At 39.6% G+C, this 18,210-nt stretch overlaps 1 protein-coding gene across 3 annotated transcripts in view; it reads right to left on the bottom strand.

Moving 5' to 3' along the window:
- The window catches only part of MAN1A2 (mannosidase alpha class 1A member 2), a 207,292-nt gene extending 189,628 nt beyond the window's left edge, over nucleotides 1–17,664 (bottom strand). For 2 of the 3 annotated variants that reach the window (XM_062192053.1, XM_062192054.1), the window contains exon 1: nucleotides 16,556–17,664. In XM_062192053.1, coding sequence (XP_062048037.1) covers nucleotides 16,556–16,857 — 302 coding nt within the window. In that variant the 5' untranslated portion in view covers nucleotides 16,858–17,664. The remainder of the gene's footprint in view (nucleotides 1–16,555) is intronic. The other variant, XM_062192052.1, reaches the window with a different exon arrangement.
- Between the last annotated feature and the right edge of the window lie 546 nt (nucleotides 17,665–18,210).

Raw genomic sequence — 18,210 nt, 5'->3', positions numbered from 1 at the left:
GCTGCCACCTACAGTACCAGCATCCTATATGGGTGCCAGGATTTGAGTCCCAGCTGCTCCACTTCTGATCAAGCTCTCTGCTATGGCCTGGGAAAGAAGAGGATGGCCAAAGACCTTGGGCCGCTGCACCTACGTAGGAGACCCAGAAGAAGCTCCTGGCTTCAGATAAGGCCCAGCTCTGGCTGTTACAGCCATTTGGGGAGTGAACCAGGGATGAAGACCCCTCTTTCTCTGCCATTGCCTCTCAGTAACTCTTTGCCTCTCAAATAAATAAATAAATCTTCAATGAAAAAAAAAAAAAGAAAAGAAAACCAACCAATGTAATACATCACATAAATAGAATGAAGGAAAAAATAAAACACATGATCATCTCAATGCAAAAAAAAAAAAAAAGCATCAAAATTCAACACCCTTTCATGATAAATATGCTCATTAAACTATGAATAACAGGGAATCTCCTCAATATGATAAAGCATATTTGTGAAAAATCACAGTTAGCACCATACTGAATGATGGAAAACAGAAAGTTTTCCCCCTAAGATCAGAAATCAGACAGATGCCCACTTTTACCACTGCTATTCAACACTGTGCTAAATTCTAAGTTAGGGAAGAGAGAGTATCCAAATTCGGAACAAACTATCTGTTTAGAGATGACCTGATTCCATGCATATAGATAATCCTGAAGAATACACCAAATAACCACTATAGCTAATAAATGAATTCAGACAATGTGCAAGGTGTAAGATCAGCAGTCAAAAAGAAGTTGTTTTTATACATCAGCAATGAAAATTTAAAAATGAAAATTAAGAAAACACATTACAATAAAATACAAAAGAATAAATGCCTAGGAATAAATTTAAGGAAGGATGGGAAACATTTATATACTGAAAACTGCAAATACTGCTAAAAAAATTTTAAGGCCTAAATAACACAAAAATACCACTGGTCATGGACTGGAAGAGTATTGTTAAGATGACAATAGTACCCAAAGTGATCTACAAATTCAATGTAATCTCTATCAAAATTCTAACAACTATTTTTGTAAAAACTGAAAACCCTACCTTCAAATACATAAGGAATTGCCAGTGGCCCCAAATAATATTGGGGGAGAGAAGAAACAAAATTGGAACATTCACTCTTCCCAAATTCAAAACTAACTACAAAGCTACAGTAATTAAAACCATGTATACTGATAAGGATAGTCACATGAACAAATGGTATAGAAGTGAAAGTTCAAAGTAAAATCACATGTATGATTTTTCAATAGGAAATTTTCAGCCATTCAATAGGAAAGACAGCCTCTTCAACAAGTGTTACTGGGACAAGCTGGATATCCAAATATAAAATAATTAAGTGAACCCCTGTCTCTTATCACAAAAATTAACTCAACATGCATTAAAAACCTAAATAAAAGAACTAAAATCATAAGTTGTCATGACCTCAGATTTGGCAATAGATTATTAGATATAACACAAAAAAAGTACAAAGGACAAAAAAAAAAACAGATAAAATTGGATTTCATCAAATTTAACAAATTTTGTGCAACAAAAGGTATTATAAAGAAAATGGAAAGGCAACTGACAGGGAAAAAATATTTGCAAACTATATATCTAATAAGGGTCTAGTATTCAGAAGAAATAAAGAACACTTAACAATTCAACAACAAAAGAAAAACAACTAAATTTAAAAAACAGACAAAAGAAGCTGAACAGGAATTTCTCCAAAACGCAGGCACATAAAAAAGCATTCAGCATCTTTAGTCAACAGGAAAATGCAAAATAAAACCATGGACACTACTTCATACATACGAGGATGGATATAAATTGACTTTTTTAGTTCAAAAAACAGAAAACAGGGGCAGTGCTGTGGCACAGCAGGTAAAGCTGCCGCCTGCAGCACAGGCATCCCATATGGGCGCCAGTTCAAGTCCCAGCTGCTCCACTTCTGATCCAGCTCCCTGCTAAAGCACCTGGAAAGACAGTGGAGGATGGCCCAAGTGCTTGGTTCCCTGCACCCATGTGGGAGAACAGGAAGAAGCTTCTGGCTACCGGTTTCAGATGGGCCCAGCTCTAGCTATTGTGGTCATTTGGAGAGTGAACTACTGGATGAAAGATTCTCTCTCTCTCTCCCTCCTTCCCTCCCTCCCTCTCCCTCTCCCTCTCCCTCTAATTGTGCCTTTCAAATAAATAAATAAATATTTTTTAAAATGGATACTAACAAGTGTTGGAGAGGATGTAAAGAGATTAGAACCTTTGTAGACTGCTGGTAGAAAGGTGGAAGTTTAGCTACTACATAGAATAGCCTAGTAGTTCCACCAAGAGGTAAACATAAAATCACCATATCACCTAGCAATTCCACTCCTAGCTACAACGTATACTAAGAAAACTGAAAACAGGTACTCAAACATATATACTCACATATGTGTTCACAGCAACACTATTAACAGAAGATGACAAAATATCCATCTGCAGATGAATACATAAACAAATTGTGTATATAAAATGAAGTTTCAGGGCCCACTTAGTTGCACAGCTAGTGAAGCAGCCACCTCCAACATCAACATCCCATGTGGGAGTCAGTTCGAGTCTTAGCTTCTCCACTTCCAATCTGGGAAAGCAGTAGAGGGTAGCCCAAGTACCTGGGCCCCTGCACCCACATGGGAGACCCAGAAGAAGCTCCTGGCTCCTGGCTTCAGCCTGGTCCAGCACTGAATGCTGTAGCCATTTGAAGAGTGAACCAGTGGATGGAAGATTTTTCTCTGTCTCTATCTTTCTCTCTGTTATTCTGCCTTTCAAATAAATGAATAAATCTTTTTTAAAAAAAGATGAAGTATCATTCAGCCATAAAAAGAAATGAAGTATCAATACAAGTTATAATGTGAACTTCAAATTCTAAGTCAAAGATCTTACATTGCATGATTCTATTTCTGTGAAACAGTCAGAACATTTAAGTCCACAGAGACAAAAAGTAGACAGGTGGTTGTTGGGGGCTTGTAAAAATAATAATAATTCTCTCTCATTAGTAAAATCAACATCAGGTTGTCAGGTTGGCAAAGTATTATAAAGTCTAACAATAACATGATTTGTAAAGATGCAAGTGGGAGTATAAATTTCTATCTCTAAAGTGCCAAAGGTTGTTAATAAAGAAATTTAGAGTTAATGATGCATATTTCCTACAACACAGTAATTCTATTCTAAGTTTTTACCTTGGAGAAAAACAAATGTGCTAAAGAACACATGTACAGAATTTCTTCAGTAAAACAAAATAAAATTTAATCTAAAAATATATCACTAAAGCAATATAGAAATAATTTGAGGTTTAATTATATAACAAATCCCTAAATAGATAATATAATCAAACCAGAGTCCAAAACAGCAACATAGCACAAACTGCAAAAATAATATTGAGGGGAAAAAACTGTTTAAGAATATGCAGAAGTGGGGCCAGCGCTGTGGCACAGTAGGTTAAGCCTCCATCTGTGGCACCAGCATCCCATCTGGGCACTAGTTCGTGTCCTGGCTGTTCCTCTTCCGATTCAGCTCTCTGCTATGGCCTAGGAAAGCAGTAGAGGATGGTTAAAGTGCCTGGGCCTCTGCAGCCACAGGGGAGACCCAGAAGAGACTCCTGGCTCCTGGCTTCAAATCGGCACAGCTACGGTCATTGCGGCCACTTGGGGAGTAAACCAGCACATGGAAGATCTTTATCTCTCCCTCTATCTGTAACTCTCTCTCTCAAATAAATAAATAAAATATTTTTAAAAAAAAAAAGAAGATGCAGAACTACCTAATTTATTTCAACAAATGGATATGTTATAGAAGTGTACTAAAGGCTGGCACCGCAGCTCACTAGGCTAATCCTCTGCCTGCGGCGCCGGCGCACTGGGTTCTAGTCCCGGTCAGGGTGCCGGATTCTGTCCCGGTTGCCCCTCTTCCAGGCCAGCTCTCTGCTGTGGCCCGGGAAGGCAGTGGAGGATGGCCCAAGTCCTTGGGCCCTGCACCCCATGGGAGACCAGGAGAAGCACCTGGCTCCTGCCTTCGGATCAGTGTGGTGCGCCGGCCACAGTAGGCCAGCCACGGCGGCCATTGGAGGGTGAACCAACGGCAAAGGAAGATCTTTCTCTCTGTCTCTCTCTCTCACTGTCCACTCTGCCTGTCAAAAAAACAAACAAACAAACAAACAAAGTGTATTAAAAATGACAATGTCCAGCTCACAGTAAAGGCTTACTTCAAGAAGGACAATCTTCAGCTAAAATGAGAAAATGTTCAGATTGAACAAAGCTAAATAATGGGTATATGACATTCACTAATATCATCTGGGAAGGCTTTTGATGTATAACTTTTTGAAACTAAAATCATGGGGTCAGTATCATGGTGCAGCAGTTTAAATTACTGCTTACAAAACCAGCATCCCATATCAGAGTACCAGTTTGAGTCCTGGCTGCTCTGCCTCTGATCCAGTTTCCTGGCAATCTACAGGAAAAGCAGAGAAATATGGTCCAAGTACTTGGGCCCCTGCAACCCACATGGGAGACCAGGATGGAGTTTCAGGCTTCTGACTTTAGGCTGGCCCAGACACAGCCATTGCAGCCATTTGAGGAGTGAACCAGGGGATTAAAGATCTCTTTTTTCTCTTAGTCCTCTTTCTCTGTTGATCTGCCTTATAAATAAATTTTTAAAAATAAATAAACTAATAAGTATCTTAAAGATACAGAGGAATTCACTTATTAGATATTAAAACATACTTCTACAAAATCATGAAATTAAAAAATAGTGTGGTACTTTTGGAAAGTAACCAGAAAGACCTACAGGGATTAAGGGGAAAAAAAACTATCTATCAGGATACAAATATTTAACTAATCTCCCACTGACAGACATTTAGATCATTTACAATATATCATGTTATAGCTTCAGGGGACATTCTTGAACATTTCTTTGTGCACTGATGTGAAGATTTCCCAAGGTTAAGTTCCCAGAATTGCTGAATCAAAGAATATGCACTTAAAATGACATGGGATAACTAAATTGCTCTTCATGAAAATTCCATTAATTTACATTTATACCCACAGGTCACCAGAGAAGCCAGCTGCTCAATGTTTACCTTACCCTAGGTGTTACCCATCTTTACATAGTAAATTAAAGATCGATGTTTATTAATGGCATCACAAACATAAAAATACTATATAAATAAAAGATATATACAAATTTTGTATCAGATGCTAGTTTACTGTAATGTAATTGAAAGTCATATATGCATATTTAACTTCATAAACATACAAATATAACCATAAATAGCTTTATGTAAATTGTTAAATATATAGACACATACCATTGTCCCAGATCTCAATTTAGCCCAAATGATGGGTATAATTTTTTCAGATATCAATGTTTAGTTCCTGACAAAAAAAAGTCTTCAGGATAGCTTCCTGTTATTTCCAAACTAGTCCATATACCAGAAATGCATAAATTAATGCACATGAGCAAAAACTACAAATGGAGAAAAATAAGCTGTAATTTATCTGAACTCTTGAAAAAAAAAAAAAAGCCAATGACCTGATACTTGTACCAGAACCTCAAATAGATGGCAAGGTTATTTCTATGATCACTAGAATGGGACCCAAAAAGTATTAATACATGCTTTAAGAATGATGTTAACGGAGCCAGCACTGGGGCAGTTAAGTTGCCACTTACAATGCCAGTATCCCACATCTGAGTGCCAGTTTGAGCCCCAACTATTTCACTTCTGACTCAGCTCCCTGTTAATGTACCTAAGAAAGTAGTGGGTGATGGTCCAAGTACTTGGAAGATCCAGATGGAGTTCCAGGATCCTGGTTTCAGCCTGGCCCAGACCTGACCGTTGTGACCATTTGGGGAGTGAACTAGCCAGCTCACTAGCTTGCTCGCACTGTCTCTGCCAAATAAATAAATAAATATTACCAAAAAAAGAATGATGTTGGGGCTGGTGCTGTGGCACAGTAGGTTAATCCTCCGCCTGCAATGATGGCAACCCATATGGGTGACAGTTCTAGTCCTGGCTGCTCTTCTTCCAACCCAGCTCTCTGCCATGGCCTGAGAAAGCAGTGGAAGATGGCCCAAGACCCTGGGACCCCTGCACACACGTGGGAGACCCAGAAGAAACTCCTGGTTCCTGGCTTCGGATCGGTCCAGCTCCTGCCATTGTGGCCATTTGGGGAGTGAACCAACAGACAGAAGACCTTTCTCTCTGTCTCTCCCTGTCACTGTCCGTTAACTCTACCTCTCAATTAAATAAATCTACCTCTCAATTAAATAAATAAAAATCTTTAAAAAAAAAAAAAGATTTGAATTTTTCAGTAGTGCCCATAGTGAAAATTAATCTTCACTAATATTCTCTAATAATCCCCAATACCAAGCATAATACTTGGTGTATTATAAATAATCAAAAACACTTGCTGAATAGAAGAATATGACACTCCTGCCTCCCAGTGCAATGAGACCCAGAAAGGTTAGTGACTAGGCCAGGGTCAAACAACTAGTAAGTGGTGGTACCAAGACTCAAACTCAGGAATTATGTCCATCTTCCTCCTCTCACCCTCTCCCCATGTGACTGAGACATGATGATTCAATCTGCATGACTCTAGCAAAAACAGAGCACAAGGTCCATTCCAAAGCATCACAGATAAAGAAAACTTGGTACCTGTTATCAAGCCAGCCTCAGAGCACTATAATGAGTTACATGATGGAGACAATAAGGATAGCAAAGAGGACTCAAAGGATGAATACATCCAGGACATGGACAAGATGAATGGCAAAAACAAGTAACTAATGATGGAGCAATCAATAAAGTGGACATAGAAGGCAACCAACAGGATCAGGATGAGTGGATGATGTAGGTAGATAAGGTAAGATGGCCTCAAGAAGACTGCAAGCCAGCCCCACCCTATCTTGCACCCCCACTACCTTAACCTCTGGTCCAAAGAACCAGCTAATGGCCACCAAGTCTGAAAGCTCACCACTGGGCAATTCTTCAGCTGCTGCCAGGACCTAGACTAAGGCTTAGCCCCTCCCAGGCCATCAGTCTGCTCTTGAATGCCCAGAGACTATGTCCATGCCACCTTCCTGGCCAGTACCCCACCTCTTGGCTACCAGGTCTGATCTCTGACGCTCTTTACAAAAAAAATTGTTTGAAAGTCAGCTACAATGAAAGAACGAGAGACAAAGAGAGTTATCTTCCATCGGCTGGTTCAATCTCTAGATGGCTGCAATGGCCAGGACTGGACCAGGCCAAAGCCAGGAGTCAAAGCTTCATTTGGGTCTCCCACATGGGTACAGGGATCCAAGAACTTGGGCCATCTTCCATTGCTTTCCCAGGCCATTATCAGGGAGCTGGACAGGAAGCGGAGCAGCCAGGACATGAACCAGTGCCCATGCCATCGCTGGTGGTGGCTTTACCTACTGCACCACAACATGGGCTACTATCTAATGCTTAGGGCTGATAAAAATAAGTAAATGCATGGATGAATGTGACCAGTATTTTTTAATGGTAATATCAATGTCACTAGGAAGAGACAAAGAGGCTTACGTAAATAATAGAGGTTGGTTTTATAAATACATAAAAGTGAAAAGGAAAAAAATACCTGTGTTGCTCTTTGTAGCTCCAGATTACCTCATCCTCTCCTAATTTTTTAAAAATTATTTGCATGATTTGTCCCAAAAGTTCTTTTTAGATGTGGAAAACAGATTTTCAGTGGCATCTCTCAATATTAAGTTTAGGAAATTACAGTCCTAAATCAAAGAAAATTTGTCTCAGGGAGTATTAAGAGCTTTCCCAGGATCCAAGGCCTGAATTACTTAACAGCCCTATTTTCCACAGAATCTGTCCTAACGTCCTAGACAACAAATGAAAAGATATGATTGCTAACTGGGCTCAAAAACATTACCTAGAAACATTCTGTAAATATATGCCTTCAGGCGGGCACATAAAACCTCAATAAATTATACTTTTTAACTAATGGGAAACATGAAGGTATAAAATGGTCATTTGTTTTCACTTATTAAGTTAGTACAGGTTTTGTTATATAAATAATCATATAATAATGTATAAAAATTTATCATTCTTAAAATTATTTTGAAACTCAAATTTTACATACAAAAATGACACTAATTCCTATTTTGCAAAATACATTTTATCTACACAGTATTTGTGATGTTTGAACTAAATTGCTGCACATTCTTCAGTTCCCTATTTCATACAATTACTTATATTTCATACACATGAGCTTGAAGGCATGATTCAATCAATTCCTCGCATTTCATAAATAAGGATATCAAGCACACAGAAGTTAAATAGCTAATCTAACTACATTTCAACAGCTAAGGACAACACTGAAACTAGAGTCCCCACCTCTTAACACAGAGCCCAATGTTCTTACAAATATACGATGCTTTCTTTCTGAGTCATATAAAATACTAAGACAAATCTCTGGAAAGAATGCCCTTTGAAGGAGATGTTTCTTTATGATAAATCCTAAAACCTGATCAGAAAACAAATCTTCAGCACAACTTCATTACAACCATGCTCTAGCAAGAAAAGCATTCCTACAAAAATTCAATGGCAATAAAATAAACTTTTCCAACAAAAATGGCACAATTAGAAAAAATGAAAGTAGCAAAATTATTTTCCTAACCAAGGAACATGTAGTTAGTTCAGATTAGAAATTAGGTATTTTTAAAATTTTCAAACAATAGCAAATATATCTGCCTGGTTAAAAATCAATTAATCTTTATCTTATACTACTAATTTCTAGTAGATAGCTAGCTTTTGTGTTGCAAACTTTCAAGCTTTAGGCATGTTATAAATTTTACAGTATTCATATTTGTAAAAATGAGATTAGTAATGACTAATTTACAGATCTAATGTGAAGATTAAGGAAGAATACATATATAAAAACATTCCTCACATATTCTCTACTACTTTCTTCCTTTTTTCCTGAAGAGAGTAAATTCAATATAGAGGTAGGCAAAACACTTTAGATATACTGTTTTGGGAATAAGTATGTTCTAGATAGAACCTATATGAATTATTCCCAATCCTTTTATTATTTTTATAAAGTGCTTTTATTAAAGACTATATCATTCACACTTTAAGATTTCATCTTGCATTTTATTTATAACTACTCTTGTGGAACTTGTCACTTTGTTATGAATATTTATTCAACAGTCATATGAATATACTTTCATTAAGGATCAAACGTACTTCAAGCGTTAGAGATACAAAGATAAATAAAATACAGTCATTCATCTCTAAGGATCCCATGTTCTGTTGGAAGAGACAGTCAATGATCAAATGTGACCATCAGCAAGCAATGCATGAGAAAGATTAAAATAAAATGACTACCTAATGGCAGGGAAGCTAAGGAAATAAGTCTACATGTGAATTTGCTTTATCTCAGCCATTAGCAAGTAAAATATTAGCAAGAACTCTGCAGGTCGAAAAACACTATTAGAAAATAACATTAAATGAAAATAACTCAATAATTCAAGTACTGATTTATAATAAATAGTGATGACAGAAAATAAAATTTTAAACTACATGTTATGAAGGCTATATAATCTATATATATCTACATTAATGTTGTGAAGAAATATTCTGAGATTGTAAGTTTGATACTTTAATAAGAAAGCCCAAAAGAAATATTAATAAATAAGAGAGAATAAACATTTCATAGCCCTAGAACTCCTTATAAAATCTACAAGATATTGTATAGAGGCTATTATAGCTTTTAGAGCAAATAAACAAAATAATGCTTGAACAAATTTTATTTCCCTGAAACATTTAACTACATCCAATAAATACTGTTCACCTATTATAGGCATTGTATCTTATATCTCCTGGAATCTCCAACACTCACTGACCAACATGAAAATCAGGACTTACACCTTGGCATTCTGCCTTTCAACCATGCCATCCCAACAGTGTTATTCACTTCTGAAAAGAATGGACAACATATTGACATACTGAGTGATATTACAATGCTAAACTAACAAAATCAAAATCACCATTAGTTTGTTCCAGATCAAAGTTAAACGAGTCATCTGGAGAACAGCTTCCAAACACAGCCCCTTCCAAATTACTATAATACTTGTCAAAGGCGCAGAAAACCATAAAACCTGATCATCAAAAAAGAAAAAAAAAAAAAAGTAGTAGTTAATGTCAGAACCTGGAAGAATGTTTTGTTGAAACTATATTTAGATTGCACAGAACCAACCTTACTTCATGGAACAAAAAAATGCCCAAACTACTATCCTATCTCAGTTATATTTTACTCAGTGACACAAAGGTCTGTCCCAATGACAAAATGAGACCTCTGTGCAATCACAGCACTATTCAAATTCCCTTTTTACACAGTCCCTACCCGATTCTTACCTTATTATCTAACTAGCTATATTCTACCAGAGAGCAACTCTTAAAGAATTTGTGCAAGGGAAGTACTTGTATACATTATTTCAAAATTACTTTGCACCAAAATAAATTTATCATTTAACCCTATTTTTCCCACAAAGTTTTTAAAGTACCCTCACAGGATGAATAACTGCATTCTGGGTAGTGATGGACAAGATAAAAATCATCTTTGTAGGGGCCGGCGCTGTAGCATAGCGGGTAAAGCCGCTGCCTGCAGTGCTGGCATCCCATATGGGGGCCAGTTTGAGTACCAGCTGCTCCACTTCTGATCCAGCTCTCTGCTATGGCCTGGGAAAGCAGCAGAAGATGGCCCAACTGCACCCACATGGGAAGACCCAGAGGAAGCTCCTGCTCCTGGCTTTGGGTCAGCGCAGCACCGGCCGTTGCGGTTAACTGCGGAGTGAACCAGCGGATGGAAGACCTCTCTCTCTCTCTCTCTCTCTCTCTCTCTCTCTGCCTCTCCTTCTCTCTCTGTGTAACTCTGACTTTCAAATAAATAAATAAATAAATCTTTTTTAAAAATCATCTTTGTGAATGTACACACTATCAATTGTTCTCTGAATCTGGAAATTACATAAAAACCTGTTCCAGCACCAAAACAATTTAGACTACTCGAGATGCTACTATCAATAGAATGGAGCAAAAAAGATTCAGAGCTGTTTAGATCAACCTATTCTCCCGGGCTGGTGCTGTGGCTGGTAAAGCCACTGCGGGCAGTGCCAGCATCTCATATGGGCACCAGTTTGAGTCCTGGCTACTCTATTTCCAATCCAGCTCCCTGCTGATGGCCTGGGAAAGCAGTGGAAGATGGCCCAAGTGCTTGGGCCCTACACCCACATGGGAGACCAGGAGGAAGCACCTGGCTCCTGGCTTTGGATCGGCGCAACGCGCCGGGCGAAGCAAACATTTGGGGAGTGAACCAACGGAAGGAAGATCTTTCTCTCTGTCTCTCTCTCACAGTCTAACTCTGCCTGTCAAATAAATAAATAAACTTTTTCAACTTCGGAGCGGAAAAAAGTATCCCTCAATATATACACAGACAAAAAAAAAAAGCAAAGGCATCTATACTAGTCTGTTGTTGACAAATGTCAAATATAAACAGATCTTACATAATTCACTGAATAAAAGGAAGAGCCACTGAGGGAAATATGGTACAAAAGAAATGGATCATCTCACAGACTTATTAGATGATAAACAATGTGACCTTCCCCAAACATAAGCAAAAAACCTTAAGTAAGGAACAAGATTTGGGGAAAAGTATGGAATGGAAAAAGGATGAAATGAGGAAAGATGATAATAAAATCAAAATCATGATAATAAGATTTATTTACTTTTTTAATACTACTCTTTTAATAAAGGCTGTACCAAATCAGGCCAAAAATGTCAATCATGACATGAAGAACTTGAGAAAATCTCACTGAAGCACTGGGCAATCGGTACTAGCCACATTTCAAGTGCACTAGTCACGTGTCTGGCCAGCATAGGTTCAAAGTGATTATGTCTACTGAACAGAACCAAAAAGCAACTTTAGGCCCTTCTGACTTTAAAGCCTACATGGTTTCCCTTGAGGAAACTCAAGTATTCAATTGAAACTAACAAAATTCCGACTGGGATATGTAACTTATGGCCCACTCAAATAAATAAACATCTAAGATAAAACACAAAGCCCTTTATATAAAATGAAAGTCAGTTTCCAAAACGAAAGAAAGTGCTATGTAAATTTAAATTATGTAAGTCTATTATACAAACAAATTACGAACATACATTCTCTATATCAGACTATAGTACAACAACATTCATGTATATTGTAACAAATGCCTGTTTTGGATACTTTAAAGATGCTAAAAATGACCATAATCAACACCAAGCTACACTTTTTATGTGATTATCATCTAAATCTATATGTCTGTGTAGTATATATATATTATTTGAAAAACTGTACATTATTCATAAATTACTTAATAGGAAGGAATATATTGGTTTCCCCACAAAAATATACTAAATTCAAGTAATTTGATTCTATAAACTAAAGCATTAACGAAATAAATATGGTAGTATGTTTCCTAGTAACCCATTACCACGTCACCCAGATACCATGGACTCCTTTCCTCCTTCTACCATAGGCCCCCAGCCTGCATATTCAATCAGCCATCATTTTCTATGAAACTTAATAGTTTAACATCTTTTTTTCTAAAGAGTTATTTATATTTATTTATTTAAAAGGCAGAGCAACAAAGAGAGTCAAAGGGAGGGGGAAAGAGAGAGAGAGAACTGTCCACTGGTTCAATCCCCAAAAGGATACAATAGCCAAGGCTGGGCCAGGCCAAAGCCAGCAGCTACATCCTGGTCTCCTAGATGGGTAGGGACCCAAGCATTTGAACCAATATCCACTGCCTACCAGGTGCATCAGCAAGAAGCTGAGCACTGGGACTCAAACTGGATGCCATTCTCACAGAGGCTTAACCCCATGTACCACAACACCAACTCCCCCTTTAACGTTTCATCATGAATCAGCTCCTTTTCTCCAATAATTATCTTCTCTCCACTCTCACTAAGTGGTCTAAGTTAATATCCTCTGTGACCTGGACTTCCCTAACTGGTTATCTTCCCACTCCTCTGCACCCAGTAAATAAACATTGCAACCAAAATGATTAAATTTTTTAAAAATTGAAAATGATCACATTATTCACTTGCTTTTATTAAACTCCTTCAATGACTTCCCATAAAACTAAGGTAAAGAACAACACACTAAAACTTCAATCTCCCAGCACCCTGTGTAGGGACTGAAATCTTAATAAACAACCAAATTAAATATTAATTGATTGTATTCACTTATTTGGCACCTTAATTTGGGTCATAAAATGGAAAGTACATGCCCCTCTAGAGGGAACAGCTGCTGCCAGGTTCCACCTGTGGGTTAACATCTGAAAATAGAGATGTGGGTATTGCTATATCCTCTAATTGCTCAAGAGAAATCAGAAATCCAGATTTTTATGCGAAATCTCCTGATGTGTGAATGTTGGCAGCTAATTCAAATTTGTTAAACTTGTGTGTGGGCCAAATCTGGCCTCTCATGTAGTCTACTCCCTAGCTCTACACAGCTATCCTCTACATTAGCCATAACGACCATTTCTCAGTTGCTCGATGATACCAAGCTTTTTGAACTCAGAACTCTAACACATGTTGGGTCCTCTGCTTTGACCATGTTTTCTCATCTCTCCTTCCACTGCCCATCTCCTACTCATGCCAAGTTTTTGAGTCATCACTTTCTCAAGAAAACCTTCCCTATTTCCATTGTCCCTCCCTACCCCCAGTCCAAAGGTTAGCTCACCCCATTATGTGCTATGATAAGCACTGAATGCTTCATAACACTCATCATACCTCAAAGGCAGAATTATTTATTTAACACCCATTATCCTCCCCAGTTGGAGATCTCCAAAAAACAGGACCTAAACCAGTTGGCATGAAATACACATCTGTTGTTAACCAGTTTGGTTACAAAATTATGAAATGTTTCTTTTAAATAAGAAGATTCTGGGATATGCAACTTTTCAAAAACACATAAAGTATTGAAAATAAACTCAAAATTAAAATATTCAATTATAATTCCTGATAGTAACATAACATCTATTGATAATTTACTAAATGCCAGTAACTATGTTGAGTGTTTTGCATATTATTGCCCCATTCAATACAACAACCTATAAAGTTGATGCCACTGTCATACAGAGGAAGCAACTCAGGCAGAGTTTAAAAATTTGCTCAGGATCACATACGTAATCAATGGTACACTAACATATGAATCCATGCAGCAGATAGCTTGTTAACACCAAACTACTATACTAATCCATTAAAAAATAAACACCAAATTCAATAAGGATCTCTTAAGTACTCTGAATAAGAAACAATGGCCATGATCTGTTTTTTCATTATTTATCAGTTCCAGTTCCTCAACTCTCTTATCCCGTACCCTTCCACACATATGGTAAATTAAGATAAAGTTGTCAACTTGTATTTTTTAAGATAAAAAATGTTTTTTTGACTCATACCCCAAACAGGTATGATCTTAATACTAATTCTGTTAAAATGTCATCTCTCCAAATCATTTTTAAATGTTAGTTGATCAATTAATTTGGTATTTTTGCTTCCACATATTAAGCTTAACTTAAAATGTATTTCCTTGCTCAAAGTCAAAGATTTCTTATCATTACAGACTATGTATTCAGATACTCATACAACAAGCAACCACAAATAACAAATATAATTGCTAGGACCACAGAAATATAGAGAATAAACAGAGATCCCCCACTATCTGAACTCTCGCTATTTGAATTCTCACTTTACAAAATTCAAGAACCAAAAAGATGCCAATAAACACGCACTTGTTATCACTTATTATTCAGACTTTCAATAGCCAAAACTCAGGATGTAACAATCACATTCACATTCACAACCCCTTGCTCTCAGAACTCAATAACCAATCTCTCACTACAAACTCAGGAACCCAGTGGTTTTGGATGGCAAGAACACATGTTCCTATACATTCACAGGCTATATAAATTTTAACAATTCTTGTTTAAGTGACTTAAATAGATTTTTTAAACATGAATAAAATGCTTATACCTGTTTCCCTCCAAATTTCACATTTTCACTCCTGAGAATTTTTCTTTGTGTAAAATGTTTTTAAACTAGAATGTGGCCATATTTTTAAAACTTTTAGGCCACACAAAATTTAAAGGAAACTGCTTACTTATGACTACTCACTCTACTAATGTTTATACAGCTGTTGTGCAAGAGCTCTGAAGTCAATCTTAACACATTTCTTTTCAAATATGCATCATGGTTTATACAAATGAGAAGTACAGCACTGTCAAAGTTTTAGTAACATTTCAGAGATATCAGATTTTTCTGCAAGTCACAAAAGGCAACTGGAACAATTAAAGAAACATCTAAAAGGGTACAGAAGTTGAAAATGGCAAAAAGTCCAAATTAACTCAGTTACAGAACAGTGTCCAACAATATTATAAGTAACTAATCCATAAGGTTCAGCCAAAAGTCAAAGAACCATCAAGTAATGAACTAGGTTGAGAAAAAGGAAACACCAGTTCTCGTTACAGTGCATTTTCCCAAGCATTTAAGCTCACATTTGAACCTAAGCTTTTTCAAAACCCTCATGCTTGATAAAAAGTTAAAACTAACATCAGTTGAAAACTGAATTCAAGCATATAATTTTTCACATACTCCAGAAGTGTTTTAAGAAACAAGGAAAAGAAGGTACATCTGAGAAAAGTAGACTACTTTCCCAAACCATTTTGAGCAAAAACACATACGTGATGTACAGTTGGTAACTAAAGCTCTATTTTCTTCTCATTTGGCTATACTTTCCCAAGAGCTCACTTTAACTGACCAAATTCTAACACTGGCTAGATGAGATCCGTATCTCACATTTAAAAAAAAAAAAAATCACAGTTGCATGATTAAATTTTAAAAAATTTAATTCTTGTCTACAAGACTCAAAGTGAAATGACTTAGGATTCAATGACACCTTTAACGGATAACATTCAGGAAATCAAAATACATCCTCTGAAAATAACATGCATCAGGATATTGTGACATGTAAAGAAACCACAGGTAATATTCTTCTCATGTCTGTCACCGTAAAGAGCTAAGGGGCGCGATTAAGCTTTAACAGCAAGCCAGAGAATGAGAGCCCGAGGAGGAGCGAGCCCGTGGGAGCTGGCAAGGTTCAGTGTGTTGATTCCACATGGTAGCACAATGACTGACTGCCATGCGGTCTTATAAGGCACAAGTCCAGCGTGGGTCACACTTTCTCTAGCTTAAGTTTTCATACTTCCATGCTCAACTGTCCACACTAGACAACTCTAAACACAAATATTCCTCCTATACAAAAGAAAGGAGCCAAACTTTAGGTGGGACTCGGTCGAGCCTCTGGCTCCATTCAGCCAGTTCTGAACTAGCAATACCACTATCAGCGCCCAGAAAAAAAAAAAAAAAAAAACACCTTTACTGCAAAAAATAAAATGCAACAGATCGCATGCAGTACCGGTAACCCCGTTCCGTCAAAATACTGGTACCAGAACTTCTGAAATAAACAAACCTGTGCCTGTGTTCATCCGGTCCATGGATCAGGAAGACTCCAGAGTTTTTAGCCCCTTTACCGGAATCTACGTGAGGAATTAACACGTCTTCTAAACCCAGATCAAAGCGTTTGTGTTTCGAAGAGTCTGGAAGGAAGAAGAATGCCCCAAAACACAGGGTGATGAAGGCACTAAGAATAAGCAGAAGGATGAACTTCTCCGAAAGTCTCAAGGTAGCCCTGTGATGCGGGAAGGAGGGCGGCCCCAGGTTCAGAGGCGGTATCCTACGTCCAGACAGAGGCAGCAGGGCTGGGGCGGTCATCGTCTTCGCTCTTGGACAGAACACCGCATCAAGTTCTCATCTTAGCCCAAGTGTGCAACACATCCAACGGTTTTCACAATCTTGGCCGAAAAGGGGGGAGGGGGGCGGCGGCGGCGGGAGGGGGCTCGATCTGGCCTCCCTTGAAGGATTCTTGTGCTTTTTAAGAGATCACCTCTTTCACACTCCTTCAATTACATTCAGAAACCTGCGCGGCCGCCCGAACGCTCTCTACTTCAAGGTCCTGTGGTAGCTTCTTTGCCATTTGGCCGTCAGCGCCTCATCGGGTTCTCGCAAGTCTCCTCTTCATTCCTAAGAGAAGACCAGGCAAGCCACACTGCAGATAAGCTCCAAGGTGGGTTCCTCCATGCCTGCACCCCACTGAGATGCCTGAATGGGGTCTCTCGCCCCAAAAGGGAGCCTGGCGAGATCCGACGAGTTGTCGAAGAGTCACTTAATCTCCCCTGACGCTTCTCTTCCAGATCTGTTAACCTTCGCGGTAGTAAAAAATAATAATAATAATTAAAAAAAAAAAAAAAAAACACCGATCTCCTCGGAAGTCTGAGAAGAGGGAGGAAATTTCTCCCACCTCGCGGCGAAGAGCCAGCAGCCGCGCGGCGTGAAGTGGCAGGAAGACGCTCTCGGCCGCCGCCGCCGGGCAGGCTCCGCCGCTGTCCCCTCGACGGCCGGCGCGAAGGGCGATCGCGTCCAAAATACCTGACTGAGCCCTCGGCTCCAACGGCCGCCGCCGCCGCTGTTGCTACCGCACGGGTCTGTCAGGGAGCGGAACTTCCTCCTTCGGCGGCCACTGAGAGGCCCCGGCGTGTGCAGGGGGAGGGGAGGCGCGCCGGCCGCCCCCGCCCCGCGGCTCCTCCTCCTCCTCGCCGCGGCCGGTTCAGTGAACCCCGGCGTCTGCTCGCGGGCTGAGGCCGCCGCTGACCCCGCCGCGCCCGGCTGCAGTGGCCGAGCCCCGGCGCCTCCGCGGCGTGGGGAGCAGCCGAGCCACGGCCCGCGGCCCGAGAGCCAGGGGCGGGCGCCTGCTCATTCCTCGCTCAGCTCCGGGAAGGCGAGCGGCCCCGGGCGCGGGCGCGGCCGCGCCTCCGGCGGGCGGAGGTCGGCCCGGTCTCCTTCCTGCCGGCGGCCGTGGAGGGGGGGGCCTTCTCCGCGCTGCCTCGGGTCTCGCGGCTGCTCGCTGTGGCGGCGGGCAGAGCCGCCGCGGTAGAGACAAGAGCTCCTCCGCGGCCGGGTCGTCTTCGTTCCCTGCCTGCTGGGCCCAGACAGCGCACAACAGCTGCAGGGCCGAATCCGCTGGGCGCACGCCCGAAAGCAATCGGAGCGGGGTGGGGGGTGGGGGGT

This window comes from Lepus europaeus, chromosome 5 (genome assembly GCF_033115175.1).
Source record: "Lepus europaeus isolate LE1 chromosome 5, mLepTim1.pri, whole genome shotgun sequence".
Taxonomy (NCBI): Eukaryota; Metazoa; Chordata; class Mammalia; order Lagomorpha; family Leporidae; genus Lepus; species Lepus europaeus.
This window is presented reverse-complemented; position numbering and strand designations above follow the sequence as displayed.